Source organism: Vigna angularis, chromosome 6 (assembly GCF_016808095.1).
Source record: "Vigna angularis cultivar LongXiaoDou No.4 chromosome 6, ASM1680809v1, whole genome shotgun sequence".
NCBI classification, from domain to species: Eukaryota; Viridiplantae; Streptophyta; class Magnoliopsida; order Fabales; family Fabaceae; genus Vigna; species Vigna angularis.
The window spans coordinates 12,203,152-12,218,716 of record NC_068975.1 but is presented as its reverse complement, the minus strand read 5'-3'; the positions used below and the strand labels follow the sequence as shown (position 1 = coordinate 12,218,716).

The window sequence follows — 15,565 nt, the reverse complement described above, 5'->3', positions numbered from 1 at the left end:
ATTCACCACATTCAAAACTTTTTCTTTCAAGACAAGTAATTACTCAAATCAACTCATCACAAAGAATCTAGTCAAGATGCACACATGCTTTGGTGTTCACATAATCACATAATATCCAAGAAATGTTATTCTCATGAATGATCAATTAACTAAGCATAAATGTAATCATGTGCTCAGGGAATCTTTCCTTACTAGATAAAGTGTTTCACTCAAACACACAAGTGTATAAGAGGTCACTCATTCACTCTACTATCACAATGTCACATGAATCAACTTTGCCTTTCATTTAACCCCAATCAAACACACTCACAAGCAAGTATCATCACAAAGGCTTTTCTATGGCTTATAATGTGGCTGGGCTAACAAGAAAATTGGTCTTTCCGGATCACAAAATCCTTGAGTTAAGTGAATCATCTAAACACAACCATTCTTCCTTCTTCCCAACTTTCTTTTGCATTGAGCCTTTCTTTTTCTTTCTTTTCTTTCCTTTTTATTTTACTTTTCACATGCTTAGCTCAAAGCTTTTTATTCCTGTATGGTTTGAGACACACATAGCTACACCGTATCATCCACAGACAAATGGGCAAGCTGAGGTTTCCAACAGGGAGATAAAAAGAATTTTAGAAAAGACAGTGGCTTCATCAAGAAAAGTTTGGTCTCAAAAGTTGGATCATGCCCTTTGGGCATACAGAACTGCAATGAAAAAAATAGCTATTGGATTATCTCCTTTTCAAATGGTTTATGGAAAGGCATGCCACCTTTCGGTGGAGATGGAACATCGGCCTCTATGGGCTTTAAAATTCTTGAATTATGATTCTTGTGACAGTGCAGAAAAAAGGAGAAGGCAAATTATTGAGCTTGAAGAGATGCGGCTGCACGCCTATGATTCTTCAAAGAATTACAAAGAAAAGGTGAAATTTTATCATGACAAGAAGCTGGTAAAAAAAGTCTTTAATCCAGGACAGTAGGTACTGATATTCAATTCATGACTGAAACTTTTCCCTGGAAAGTTGAAGTCCAAGTGGTCTGGTCCATTTATGAACAAGAATGTTCTTCCACATGGAGCAGTTGAGATAATAGATCCAGCATCTGAAGATCCACAAAGAAGTTGGGTTGTCAATGGACAACGTCTCAAGCATTATTTGGGTGGTGAGGTGGAACGCCTTTCCACAGTCATGGAGTTGGTTGATCGAAATTGAATCTATTGGGTCAAGCTAGTGACGTTAAAGAAGCGCTTATTGGGAGGCAACCCAGCTTTCTAAACTTTCCCTTGTTGCTTTTATTTTATATGTTTTTATTTTATTTATTGTTGAACTCTTTTAATATTCCTGTTTTTATTGTTTTTTTTCTGTAGTATAGGAATGATGTACTTTGCTATATCTTATTGTAGTGGTTTAGTTCTTCTAATGTTGTGTTTTGATGAGTGTTACTTTTTTATGCTTATTGTTTGGATTGAGGTTGATATGATGCATGATGTGAAAATACACAGGTGGTTGCTTCTAACATGCGAAACAAGTTCTTGAGGTAAAACTTGATTGAGATACTGAGCAGGATGTTTTTCTGAATTCTAGAACTTGAGAGTTTACCTATGTGAGTTTTGGGCTTTAGACTAGTTGTAAATAATTGCTATTACTTTGGAAGCATAAAAGGTTTTGCCCAAATTTTCTGTTATTGAACTACTTGGTTGCAGGTTTCATATGATCAAGGCCATCTTTTGTTTTTCCCTTATTCTTTTAGCCTTCATAAATTTTTCCACTAAAAAGAAAGCTAATTTCTCTACCTTTTGAACTTTGAGCCTTCAGCATGTTTTGAAAACCCTGTTTCAAATTCTTTACCTTGAGTTGAGTTGAGAATATTTGTGAGGTATTGAAAAAGGTTCAAGTTTGGGGTTGTTGGTAAGCAACCCCACTTTTCTAAGCAGTGAGCAATTGAAAAGCAACAGAAAAAGAAAAAGAAAAATCAAAAGGAAAGAAAATGAAAGGAAAAAGGAAAAATAAAAAGAAAAGAAAGTAGAGCTCACTACAAGGGAAAAAGGTTGGGAAAAATCTTCTTAAAAAGAGAATCTGTGAGTAATTGATAAATTCATAAATATCTCTCTTAACTCAAGGAATTTTGCTGACCAGAAAAACTAATTTCCTTCTTAGCCCAGCCAAGTTACAAGCCATGAAAAGCCCTTGTGATGACAACTTGCTTGTAAGTTTGTTTGATTCTGGTTAAATGAAAAGCAAAATTAATTTGTGTGACATTGTGATAGCAGAGTGAAAAAGGCACCAACACTATACACCTGTAAGGGAGTGAGATACTTTTGAATGCTTGAGTGATACACTTTTGAGTACTTGAGTGAAACACTTTCCTTGGTAAGGAATAGTTCTTTGAATTTCTGATTACATCTCTGCTTGGTTGATTGATTACTCTTAAGGACAACATCTGTTGAACTGTTTGAGCATCACTTTGAGTTATTTGAAAGAAAGCATCTGTACATCTACACTAATATTCTTATGATGGGCTGGTTGAAGTGCTGATTTATCTTGAGAAAAAGATTGTGAAAAATTGTTGAATCACTGGATAATTGTTAAGAGCTGAGTTACATTGTATTTTTCTTGAGAACAAGCAAAGTTCTAAGTTTAGGGTTTTGATAACGGTTCAATATACCGTTATCTGTGATGTAATTTTGATACTAAATGCACCCTTTTTGACTTAGAAACTTGCTTGGACTCATGCTTTTTCAATAAGTTGTGTGAATAAGAGAGTTGACGTTGAATTTGATGATTTTATGACTAATTACCTTTGTTTTGATAGAAAATGAGTTAATACAGGAAGCAGAGATGAAGTGCTAAGGATATAGAGCTCGGAAAGGCCTAGAAAAGCACCAGAAGAGGGAACCGCACAAAGCTTGGGTGACCTACAGGAGGCTTGAGCGTAGAAAAATCGACGTCCGTCGCCCGGGCGCTCGGGTTTCGAACCCCGAAGCCTGGGCGAAATTGAAGGCTCAAGCCCTACGGAAATCGACATCCACCACCCGGGCCCCCTAACTGGGGTGCTCGAGCGTCGCGCGTTATAGATCCGGCCCAGTTTTTTCTCTATTTCGACTCTTTTGGACTAGGCCATGTTTCTACTCTGTTCTGACTCTATTTAAAGGACCCAGGCGCTCTAGGTTTTTTATCTCTAGTTGGAGCAACACAACAGTACACTCTTCCACTCTCTAAAGGCGGATCTGGAGGCGGGAGCTTCCTCTTCTACTCTTAGGGTTTCACTATCTCATGCTTTTCCATTATTCATATAGTTTCTCCATGTCTATGGGGAACTAAACTCTATTTGTTGTTGGGGAATGATGTAACCTTGTGAACTCTCATGTATTTGAATTGATTCTTAATTTATATGTTTTTTAATTAATTATTAGGGAATTCATCTGTCTCAATGCTTGCTCTATTTAACTCATTTAGTAGCATGATTTATGAATTGCATGAATTTCGAGAGGTTCATTACAATTCAGGTTCTTGTTGAATTCTCCCAAGGGTAATATTTCTTAGGGATGAGGGTATGAGTACTTGGTCATCTAAAGCTCTTGATCTTCAGACTTAATTTTCTAGGAACGCTAGGAATTGCACGAACTAGGAATTAAGGCAGGCTTATTGCGCCGAGGGATCGGGTTCTAAGTAATTTAGTGAGTGACGTTAATATTAATGTAAAAAGAAGAATTCTTATATTCATGAGAGTAAACTTGGAGAAATCAAACCCTAACAACATAATAATCTCATTTTATAAAGAACTTCCATTCATCTCTGTGTTACTCTATTATTGATCAATTGCACTCATATTTAATTTTTTGTCTTTGCATTTGAAACCAATGATCTCTTTTTATTTAAATCTTAATTAATTGAGTTATCAAACAAATGTTTAGTGCCGAGAGTCTTCAGGGAAATGATACTTGGTCTTACCATTTTATATTACTTGTGCGATTCGGTACACTTGCCGGTCCACCATCAACAAGTTTTTGGTTTCGTTTCTGGAGATAAAAAATATTGTTAATACCACTCTCATGTATTTATGAATTCATCTTCTTCATTAATATTAATGTCACTTTCTAATTTACCTTAAACCCGATGTCTCGGTGAAGAAAGCCTACTCTTAATTACTAGATCACAATGTCTTGTATCCCTAGCAATTAATTATGCATTACATTCGCACAGAAGCTTAAAGGCAACCAACCCTCCTATCCATATGTCTAAGTAATATTGTTTTTGGGAGAATTTCCCCAGTTCTAGATTTCCCCATATGTTTACATATTGACAAAATAAATAATCATGCAATTGAATGACTTAAACAAAGCATGCATAGAGCGTAGAGGAAAAACCCTAACAATTAATGAAGTAAAGGATTTATAATATAAATCAATTCAATACATGAGAGTTTCAAAGGATTACATCGTTTCCCCAACAACAATGGAGGTTTAGTTCACCATAGACATGGTGAAACTAGATGAAAATATGGAAAAGAATGGAAGATAAAACCCTAAAATTTTAAGATCGGAGCTTTCACATCCAAAATCTACCTCCGAGGGATGAAAGAAGTGTTTCTACGCCTCTTTTTTTCCAAAGATATGAACCCTAGGTCGTCCAAAACCTTAAAAAGTACATAAAAATAACATAAAACAGGTCAAAGCCCTCATCGTCGGCGCTCAGCGCCCCAAAAGGGCGCCCAACAGTGGTTGCGGCACTAAACTAACGCTCAACGGTGGCGCTCAGGCGTGAGACAAAAGAACTTGGCGCTCAGCGCCCCAAAATGACGCTCAGCGCTATCTGCAATTCTTCTATGTGGTACATTTCTAGCCTTTCCTGACTCCAAATCCTTACTACTATAATTTCTTCATCCAATTCATCTTAATTCTTGTCAAAACAAGGAAAACCAAACACAAAACCAATAATACCACCTTCAACTCTCTTATTCTCACATCTTAAGCAAAAGCATGATTTCAAGCTAGTTTCTAAGTCATTGTTAACCCTCGGCAAGTGTGACCGAATCGTATCAAGTAATAAAACTGGTAAGACCAAGTATCGTTCTCTCAAAGGACTCACGACCTAGACAGTTGTGTGATTTGTTGATTATCTAAGACTTGTAAAAACAATTCCTTTAGATTTTTAATGTAAATTACAGAATTGTAAATATGAATCCATGTATTGATCAATGGCAAAGAAGAAGCAAAACACGTGAAGTGAAATATATGATGAGTATGTTGTTGGGGTTTATCAATTTCATCCTATCCACTCTCATGTATTCAAGAATTCATCTTTCTTCATTAATGTTAATGTCACTCTCTAAATTACCTTAAACCCGATGTCTCGGCGAAGAAAGCCTAATCATAATCATTAGTTTACAATGTCTTGTCTCCCTAGCAATTATTCATGCATTATAAAGCACAAAAGCTTAAAGGCAACCAACCATTATATTCCTATGTCTAGGTTTATACTACTATTGCGAGACATTCTCCAGATCTAGATTTCCCCGTATGTGTCCATATCAACAAAATCAATTATAATGCTATGAATGAGTTAAACAATGCAAGCATTAAGCAAAGGAGAAAAACCCTAACAATTAATGAAAGAAAGCATATATATTAAAGAACAAATTCAATACATGAGAGTTTCAAAAGAATTACATTGATTCCCCAACAACAAAAGAAGTTAGTTCACCATATTCATGGTGAAACTAGATGAAATGCAATGAAAGAGTGAAAGATTAGAGATTAAAGTTCCTATGATTGAGACATTGCAATAGGTTCCTAGTTTGATCAAATTCCTGAAGAAGTTCAGTAGAAAGAAGAAAAAAAAAGATGGAACTTGAACTTTATTTGGTCAAGCTAGTGATGTTAAAAGAGCGCTTGTTGGGAGGCAACCCAATGATTTAAGAACTTTTAATTTTTGGTTTGGTGATGTAATTTTGAACTGTTGGTATTTTTGTTTTGGTTATAAGTTTGTTAGAGGGTTTACATCTACTGATGGATGTTAGGTGGAAGAGTATCTACTGAAGGATATTATGCTATTAGACACTTATTGATGAGTGTTGATGAAAAGTGTATACACCTACTGATCGGTGTTGGTAAGAAAGATTTGCATCTACTGAAGGGTGCTGGAGGATTTTGGGTCAGGCGCGTGACGTTAAACAAGCACTACCTGGGAGGCAACCTAGTTGATTGAATTTATTTTTGTTTGTTTGTGTTGATTTTGTTCTAGTTGCATTATAGGGATTGAATCTTTGAGTGATGTGAGAACCTAAATACATTGAGTGAGTAAAAGGCATTGGTATAAGACACCTAGGGCAAGCTAGGAAGAAGGAGAGTTGGTGCTGCAAATGCCGCTCAGCGGTAATTACGCTGAGCGCGAACACTGCAGAATGGGCTGACTGTTTTGTTTGAATTGCGCTCAGCGGGATTTGGCTCATTAGGTTTTTTTCATACCGTAGGGCGCGTTTTGGTACGCACTTCCATATCTCACTCTTCCCACACACTCTCAAGCACTCTCCAAAGAGTTCTCTTCACTTTTCCCTTCTTCCCCCTTCACAAAACCTGTCTGCCATTCATTTTTTGCATCAAGTTTTCATCCAAGTTTGGGGTTTGGTGAGAGCATTGCTATGAGGGACTGATTTCTTGACATTCTTAGAGAATTCTTCACTCATCTAGTATCTCCACCTAAGTAAGTATAAGCATTTTACATTCTAGGGTTTTTGAAAGCATGAATTGGTATGAACATGGTTGTCTAAGCATGATTCTTGAGGGATTTTGATTTTTATGCATGACTAGATGAATTAATTGTTGTTTGGACCAATTAAACTCCTTGATTTTGGTATGGGACTAGGAAGATTGCATGTGGGTGGAGATTAGAACATTTTTAGGGCATTTTGCAAAATCTGCATAATCGTATCTCAGCGAAAATTACCCTTGGCAGAGTGGTTTTTGATGCTCTTTGGCTTGCTGGTTTGATGCACAGGTTGCACTGAGGGGTTTTGATTGCCCTCAAGGATGATAGGAATGGTTTTAGGGTGTTGTTTGTGGTTTACTAATGCTTAATGATGTGTCTTGTGGTTTTGTGAATTGTGTTTGATGTAGGGATGGCGTCCTCATCGGGCAAGAGATTCAAGACTACAGTATCCAAAAGGAAGGAGAAGGAACCAGATCAACCCTATTCCAGCAAGTTCCTTTCCCGCAAGCATGAGCAACAGTTCCTCATTGTCCAAGATAGCATGGCAAGAGGAGCAGGCATAGGCCAGTAGAGTTGGAGCAGTTGAAGCTCTAGCTATGGAGGAAGATGATGAGGATGATGATTTTGAAGATGCTGAAGAAGGAGAGGAGGAAGACTCTGATGATAGCATGAGCTGATGAGGAGCTGAGATAGAATGTACTGATGGATGCTATCAGCACTAGAGCAGGATTTTTCTTATCTTTTATTTTATATTATTGAATTTATTTGCTTCTATTTTTAGAATAGGGTTTGATGTACTTGGCTTAAAACTTTATTTGTGTGCAATGGTTTATTGATGTTATGATGTTTCTGATGAGTATTGCTTCATGATGTTAATTATATTGATTTATGTTGAGATGATGCATGATGCTGATACACAGGTGATTGCTTAAAATATTTTGAAACAGACGCATGATGACTTGTGATTGTGAGTATGATACTGAGCAGGATATTTATCTAAATGTTGGAATTTGAGTTAACCTATGTGAGGATTGAACTCAAGAGTTTTTATGAGTGAGTGCCATTACTTTGAAAGCATGAATGACTTTGCCCAGGTTTTCTATGATTGAATCACTTGCTTGTATGTGTCATATGATCAATGCCATTTGTTGTTAACCCTTTTTAGCCAAAATGCATGATTTTAGCCCACTAAAAGAGAACACTATGTGTTCTATCCTTTGAAGCTTTAGCTTTGAACATGATTTGAAAACCCTTTTTGAAAAACTTTACCTTGAGTCGAGTTGAAGATGTATTGTGGTATTGATAAATGTTCAAGTTTGGGTTTGTTGGGAAGTCTAGAAAAGGAAAATAACAAGCATTGAGCCAAGAGCTAAGCATGTGAAAATAAAAAGAAAAAGGAAGAAAAGAAAGAAAAAGAGAAAGACTCAATGCAAAAGAAAGTTGGGAAGAAGGAAGAATGGTTTTGTTTAGATGATTCACTTGACTCAAGCATTTTGTGATCTAGAAAAACCAATTAGCCCAGCCACGTTATAATCCATAGAAAAGTCCTTGTGATGACACTTACTTGTGAATGTGTTTGACTGTGGTTAAATGAAAGGCAAAGTTAATTCATGTGACATTGTGATAGTAGAGTGAACCATTGTATGGATTGGTGGAAGATTGAGTTACATCTTGTTTGCTTGAGGACAAGCAAAGTTCTAAGTTTGGGGTTGTGATAACAATTGAAAAAATATTACTTTTATACTTAAATTTGACCTTCAAGACAACCTTTATTACTTAGAAACTAGCTTGGAATCATGTTTTTGTTGAAGTTTTGGAAAGAAGAGAGTTAGACAGGTTTTATGCTTGATTTCTTTGTTTATTTGCAGGTTTTAAGATGAATTGAGTGAAAGAAGTGAAGGAGCTAGGAGTTGGATTCAGAAAAGGAAGAAAAAGTGCATAAAAGGAAGAAGCCGTAAGTACCGCTCAGCGCCATTTACCGTTGAGCGGCACTTTGAAGACCCGCAGTCACCGTTGAGGAGCAAAACTGTAGCTGAGGGGCATAATAGAAGTCACGCACTTACCGCTGAGAGGTATTTACCGTTGAGCGGCATTCTTATGGGCTTGGGTTTACTTTTTTGTAATATTTAGAAGTCTATATAAGGCTTTAGTCTTCCTAGGATTAGTATCTTTGGCTTGAACGAAGCATAAACACACTTTTTCACCCCTTGGAGGAGGATTTTGATGCTACAAATCCTTTCTCACCTTTCTAGGGTTTTATCTTTCACTCTTTCATTGCATTTCATCTAGTTTCACCATGAATATGGTGAACTAACTTCTTTTGTTGTTGGGGAATCAATGTAATTCTTTTGAAACTCTCAGTTCAAAATTACATAACCAAACCAAAAATTAAAAGTTCTTAAATCACTGGGTTGCCTCCCAGCAAGCGCTCTTTTAACGTCACTAGCTTGACCAAATAAAGTTCAAGTTCCATCTTTTTTTTTCTTCTTTCTACTGAACTTCTTCAGGAATTTGATCAAACTAGGAACCTATTGCAATGTCTCAATCATAGGAACTTTAATCTCCAATTTCTTGAAGATTTCCTTAAAGCGCTCAAAATCCTTCTCTTTCCTATGATACTTCTTTGGATGAGGAAGAGGTTTTTCATATGATTCTTTCTTTTTTCTCTCGTCCTCTTTTTCTTTTCTCTCACTTTCTTTTTCTTCACACAAATTTTCTTTTCTCTTACTTTCTTTTTTTCTTCTTTTTTTCCACTCACTCTCTTAATCTTCAAACAAATTTTCTTTCTGTCTTCTCTCTCAACCACATCTCTTTCTCTTTCTACATCTTTATCTTTCTCACTCAACTCTTCTTTTTCTTTTCTCTCTATCTCTTTCTCATCTAAAGTCTTGTCACTTCCAGTGATCATCGCTTGACATTCCTCCCTAGGGTTAACTTTAGTTTCAACCCCAAAACCTTCCAATTTCTCAATGAAGTGACTAATCTGCATCTCCTTCCTTTTACGTGATGCTTCAATGCTTTTCTGAGTGGAGATGGACTCTTGCATAAATTGTTGAAAGACGTCATCCAGCTTTGCCATTGATAGAGAGCTTTATTGCTGTCATTGTTGTTGTGGTTGATTCTCAAATTGTCCGGCAGCTTGCCAAAATTGACTTTGATCCATGCTTGAGTGAGATTCCCTCCAATGGTTGAAATTACTTTGGTAGAATTGAGTGCCCATATAGTTAAATTCTTGTTCGTATTGCATCCTGCAAGCATTAGCCACAAAACCCTAGAAAACATTTGTTAGCACAAAAAATATAAAAGATAAACTAAAAAGATAAAATAAAAAAAAATAAAAAGATACAATCAAGTCAAGGTTTATCAATAATCACACAAATAGAATAGTTCAACCACGAGTCCCCAGCAACAGCGCCAAAAACTTGTTAACCCTTGGCAAGTGTGACCGAATCGTATCAAGTAATAAAACTAGTAAGACCAAGTATTATTCTCCCAAAGGACTCATGGCCTAGATAGTTGTTTGATTTGTTGATTATCTAAGACTTATAAAAACAATTCCTTGAGATTTTTAATGCAAATTACTGAATTGTAAATATGAATGCATGTATTGATCAATGGAAAAGAAGAAGCAAAATACGTGAATTGAAATATATGATGAGTATGTTGTTCGGGTTTATCAATTTCATCCTATCCACTCTCATGTATTAAAGAATTAATCTTTCTTTATTAATGTTAATGACACTCTCTAAATTACCTTAAACCCGATGTCTCGGCGAAGTAAGCCTAATCATATTAACTAGTTTACAATGTCTTGTCTCCCTAGCAATTATTCATGCATTATAAAGCACATAAGCTTAAAGTCAACCAACCATCATATTCCTATGTCTAGGTTTATACTACTATTGGGATCGATTCTCCAGATCTAGATTTCCCCGTATGTGTCCATATCGACAAAATCAATTATCATGCTATGAATGAATTAAACAATGCAAGCATTAAGCAAAGGAGAAAAACCCTAACAATTAATGAAAGAAAGGATATATATTAAAGAACAAATTCAATACATGAGAGTTTCAAAAGGATTACATTGATTCCCCAACAACAAAAGAAGTTTAGTTCACCATATTCATGGTGAAACTAGATGAAATGCAATGAAAGAGTAAAGGATGAAACCCTACAAAGGTGAGAAAGGAGCTGTAGCTTTCAAAATCCTCCTCCAAGGGGTGAAAAAGTGTGTTTCTGCTTCGTTCCAACCAAAGATACTAACCCTAAGAAGACTAAAGCCTTATATAGACTTGTAAATATTACAGAAAAGTAAGCCCAAGTCCATAAGAATGTCGCTCAGCCGTAAATACCGATCAACGGTAAGTGCGTGACTTCTATTATGCCCCTCAGCTACAGTTTTTCCCCTCAGCGGTGACTGCGGGTCTTCAAAGTGTCGCTCAGCGGTAAATGGCGTTGAGCGGTACTTGCAGCTTCTTCCTTTTATGCACTTTTTCTTCCTTTTCTAAATCCAACTCCTAGCTCCTTCACTTCTTTCACTCAATTCATCTTAAAACCTGCAAAAAAAACAAAGAAATCAAGCATAAAACCTGTCCAACTATCTTATTTCCAAAACATCAACAAAAACATGATTCCAAGTAAGTCATAAAGGTTGTCGTTAAGGTCAAATTTAAGTATAAAAATAACAGTTTTTGAACTGTTATCAGTCATAAAGGGTGTTTTTAATATCAAAATTAAGTATAAAAATAACGATATTTCAACCGTTATCAGTTCCCTGTTGTGATTACAGGAAGAAAAGTGTGTTGCGTTCTTGACTTTGAGGATGGCTCAAAGGGTGTGGACTGCAGGAGAGGGGATTCTTGCTGCTAGTCTGTTTATATATTGTCTATATTTTGATTAGAGGGTTAGAGAGATGTTTTATATTTTTTACGTGAGGTTGCTACAAAAGCCTTGTTGTAAAAACCTTGATCATTATTGTGCATTGGCTTCTTGTAGTTGGAAGGACACTAGATGTAGGCTTGGCCGAACCAGTATAAAAACTCAGTGTTTGATCTTTCTATCGCTACACTCTTTTATTCAGTCGACTTCTTACTGTACTCAATCGATTTAATTTTTGCGGCATAAACAAGTCTTTTACCTTGCGTTTCAAGAAAGTCATAAAGGCACCACTTTTGGTGAAAAAGATTTTGAATGTTTTAAACTTTATACTTCACCAATTCAGCCTCCCTCTTGGTCTGACAAATTGAGTCATTCTTTTTTAAGTAATCAACACCAGAATTTTTTTTATCTGAAAAAAAAAATACTATTATGCCAAGCTCCTTTCTATGCATTAAACCACTACAATTTCAAGAAGGATATTTTACTAATTGAAATTTACATTAGTTGCGAAGTAACATAAAAATTGAAACACCTTATCGTATTTATTTTAGGTCTTACATTCTCCCCATCCACAAAAATTTTCGTCCTCGAAAATTGTGGTTATCAGGAGAATAGATAAGGGTAGGTCTTCCTCGTATCTTCTTCTAATTCCCAACTCATTTCTTGTGTGCTCTCATTCCACAACACTTTCACCGTGTTGATTCTCTTTCCTCTGAGTTGTTTAGTTTGATGATCCAGAATTCGCACAAGTTTGATGTCTAAAGATAAATCCCCTTTAACTTGAATGTGATCCATTTCAAGCACATGATTTGGTCTTGACATGTACTTTCTCAATTGTGATACATGAAACAAGTTATGTAAATTCGCTACCTGTGGAGGCAACGCAATTTCATATGCTACTAGCCCGATCCTCTTGAAGATTTCAAATGGTCAAAGAAACTTGGGAGATAACTTCTTCGATCTGATAGCTCTTCCTATGCCTGTCATTTGAGATACACGAAGGAACACATGGTCTCCTACTTTGAACTCAAGAGGTCTTCTTCTCTTATCTGCATAAGAATTTTGTCTGCTTTAAGTTGCGTGCATTCTCTTTTGTATCATCTTAACTTTGTCTGTTGTAACATCTCGAGACCTAATGCGACTGCTTCTTCATCTTGGTACCAACATAGAGGTGTCCTACATCTTCTCCCATACAAGGCTCATATGGCGCCATCCCTATGCTAGAATGAAAATTGTTGTTGTAAGTGAATTCTACCAAAGTTAGAATTTCGCTCAAACTTCTCATATGATCCAAAACGCACGTCCTCAACAAGTATTAGGGAGATTGAATAGTCCTTTCGTACTATCCATCCGTCTGTGGATGATATGTTGAACTCATCCTATGCTTCATATCCAAAGGCTCTTGTAATTTCTTCCAAAATCTTGATGTAAATCTTGGATCACGATCAGAAATGATATTGGATGGTACACCATGCAATCTGACTACTTCTCTAACATAAAGTTTTGCCAGCTTATCCAAGGATTTCCTTTGATTGATTGGCAAGAAGTGGTCACACTTCGTCAATCTATCTATAATCACCCACACAGTGTCATGGCCCTTTCTTGATCTTGGTAAATGAGTCACAAAATCCATCGAGATGCTATCCCATTTCCATCGAGGAATATATAACTATTGTAACATCCCTCCTGGTGAAACATATATCAAAATCGGTCCCTCATATGGACCGCGGATAAGAGTCATCCTCCACACGCAGATTTAGACATATCTCCCCTATTCTTCAAGGTCTTATGAGTAGAAACATTGGTGAGTAACATCCATTCACCAAGCACCATACTCAGCATGAGTCAGAAACCTACGGCGACATATCTCTGTCACCTCGAAAGAGGAAAATGACAGACTCGAATCCATCTATCGCCTTACACAAGCAAAATGAATTATATTTTTAACTGCCGAGATAAAACATAAATCTTCTCCGATTATATATGATAAAACTAGAGAATCATCAAAGACTATTCTATCAAATCCCAACAGGACCCTCAACATCATCGTGTACACTAATAAAATACCACTATAATTTGTCATCGGAGAAGAATCAAATGTTTGACGAATCAAACTCACCATAAACGCCAGTATATATGACTAGTCAAAACTTACTGGATTAGACCAGGGCTGCTCTATAAACTCCGATTTTTAAGATTCTTCTATCCTACCAACAAAATAAATAACAAATAAAATAAACGTTCTAGGGAACCAAGAAGGTCAATCTGGCAAAGCCAGTTAGACATCTTATCCTTCCAAAAAGAAGCTAGAGAAAAAGGAAAAAAATAAATGTTCTGAGGAACCAAGAAGTTGAATCTGGCATAGCCAGTTAGATATCTTCTTATCCTTCTAGAATGATGCAAGAGAAAAATAAAAAAAAAATAAACGATCTGGGGAACCAAGAAGTTGAATCTTGCAAAGTCGGTTAGACATCTTCTTATCCTTCCAGAAAGATGCAAGAGAAAAAGGATATACAAAATAGTTAAGCCTTTAAATGATTATCGCATATATAATCAGGACATAGACATACACATTAACTCAAGACATGAATAGTAATACATACACAATAATTCAAGACATGAATAATAATACAATAGTATTAGATAATTAACATAAAAGCCTAGGAATATTAGCTTCCCTTACCTCTTTTCTAGACTTAGTTTCCTGCTCAGAAGTTGTTTCTCCGAAACTCTTGCAGAATCTCTACCCTCTTTGCAACCAAAACTTCCTAATTTTCTCTCTCTTTAACTTATTTCTCCTTCTTGCTACAGAATTTCCCTTCCCCTTTCTTGGTGTAGAACTTCCTTCCCCCCTGACTATTTATAGCCAAAAAAATTTTTACTATTCATTTTTTTAACTATTCAAAAAATAATATTTTATTCCTATTTACACCAAAATTTATTTGACCATCCTTGGCACCAACGTGGAATGCTTATCCATGGATACTATGCATTTTTTTTACTATTCATTTTTTTTTAGTTTGGAAACATGAACTCTCTACAACTTCATTATTCGTAAAACTTATTAGGGTGTCAACTTTCAATGAAATGGCTATGGATTCGTTCAACAAAAACAACCACCAAAATTCCTATACGCTAATTTTTTTTCTCTCATAATTTTACCATAGTTGACTACTACATTCAAACATTTCATCTTCACTAAGTAATCAACACCATAATTTTGTTTATCTGAAAAAAATATACTATTATGCCAATCTCCTTTCTATGCATTAAACCACTACAATTTCAACAAGGATATTTTACTACTTGAAATTTACATTACTTGCGGAGAAACATAAAAATTAAAACATCTTATCGTATTTATTTTAGCTCTTACAGCCACCCTCTCCTAACAGTAGTGTGGGAGAGCTCGATCATTCTCAGCATTGTGGAAAAATATTGTAAAATTCCCAAAACGCAGCAGCTAGGGTTCAAACCCCACAACTTTCACGCAACCAACTACTGACTTTTCCAAACCAACTATCACACAACATTTATAATAGAAATTGTTTCAGTAGGAATTTTGTGAGACCGAGACACTAACCTTTGACTTGTGTGCTCTGCTTGTATGCTCCCAGTTTATACCACTCGATTGTCGTCGGTATTGGCCGTTCGGTGGACTTCAGTTTTGACCGCTCGGTCGACTTCGTGGAAAAAGGGGGGAGGTACCTGAAAAAGTCACTCTGACGCTCAAGTTAGGAGCAGTTTTATGAATTGTTTATGACAATTAAATATTTAAGTCCTGATCAGATATAAGTAGCGCATAGTCAAGTGTGACTTGAACGTGAGTTTACCTCAAAACTAAACCCTATTTATAGAGTTTAAAGGAATTTGACCAATTAATTTACCTCTTAATGGTCATTAATGCAAACCTTAATTGTTTAACGGTAGCTATTGTCACATTTATTGTGCCTTAATTATGCTCAACGATTGTCGGGACCGAACGATTG

General features: G+C 36.1%; 1 protein-coding gene across 1 annotated transcript; it reads left to right on the top strand.

Moving 5' to 3' along the window:
* Positions 1 to 506: 506 nt before the first annotated feature.
* Positions 507 to 1,199, top strand: LOC108344112 (uncharacterized). The gene is made up of 2 exons (XM_017582580.1): positions 507 to 938; positions 1,011 to 1,199. The coding sequence occupies exons 1-2, from the start codon at positions 507 to 509 to the stop codon at positions 1,197 to 1,199; spliced, it is 621 nt and encodes a 206-aa protein (XP_017438069.1).
* Positions 1,200 to 15,565: the final 14,366 nt, after the last annotated feature.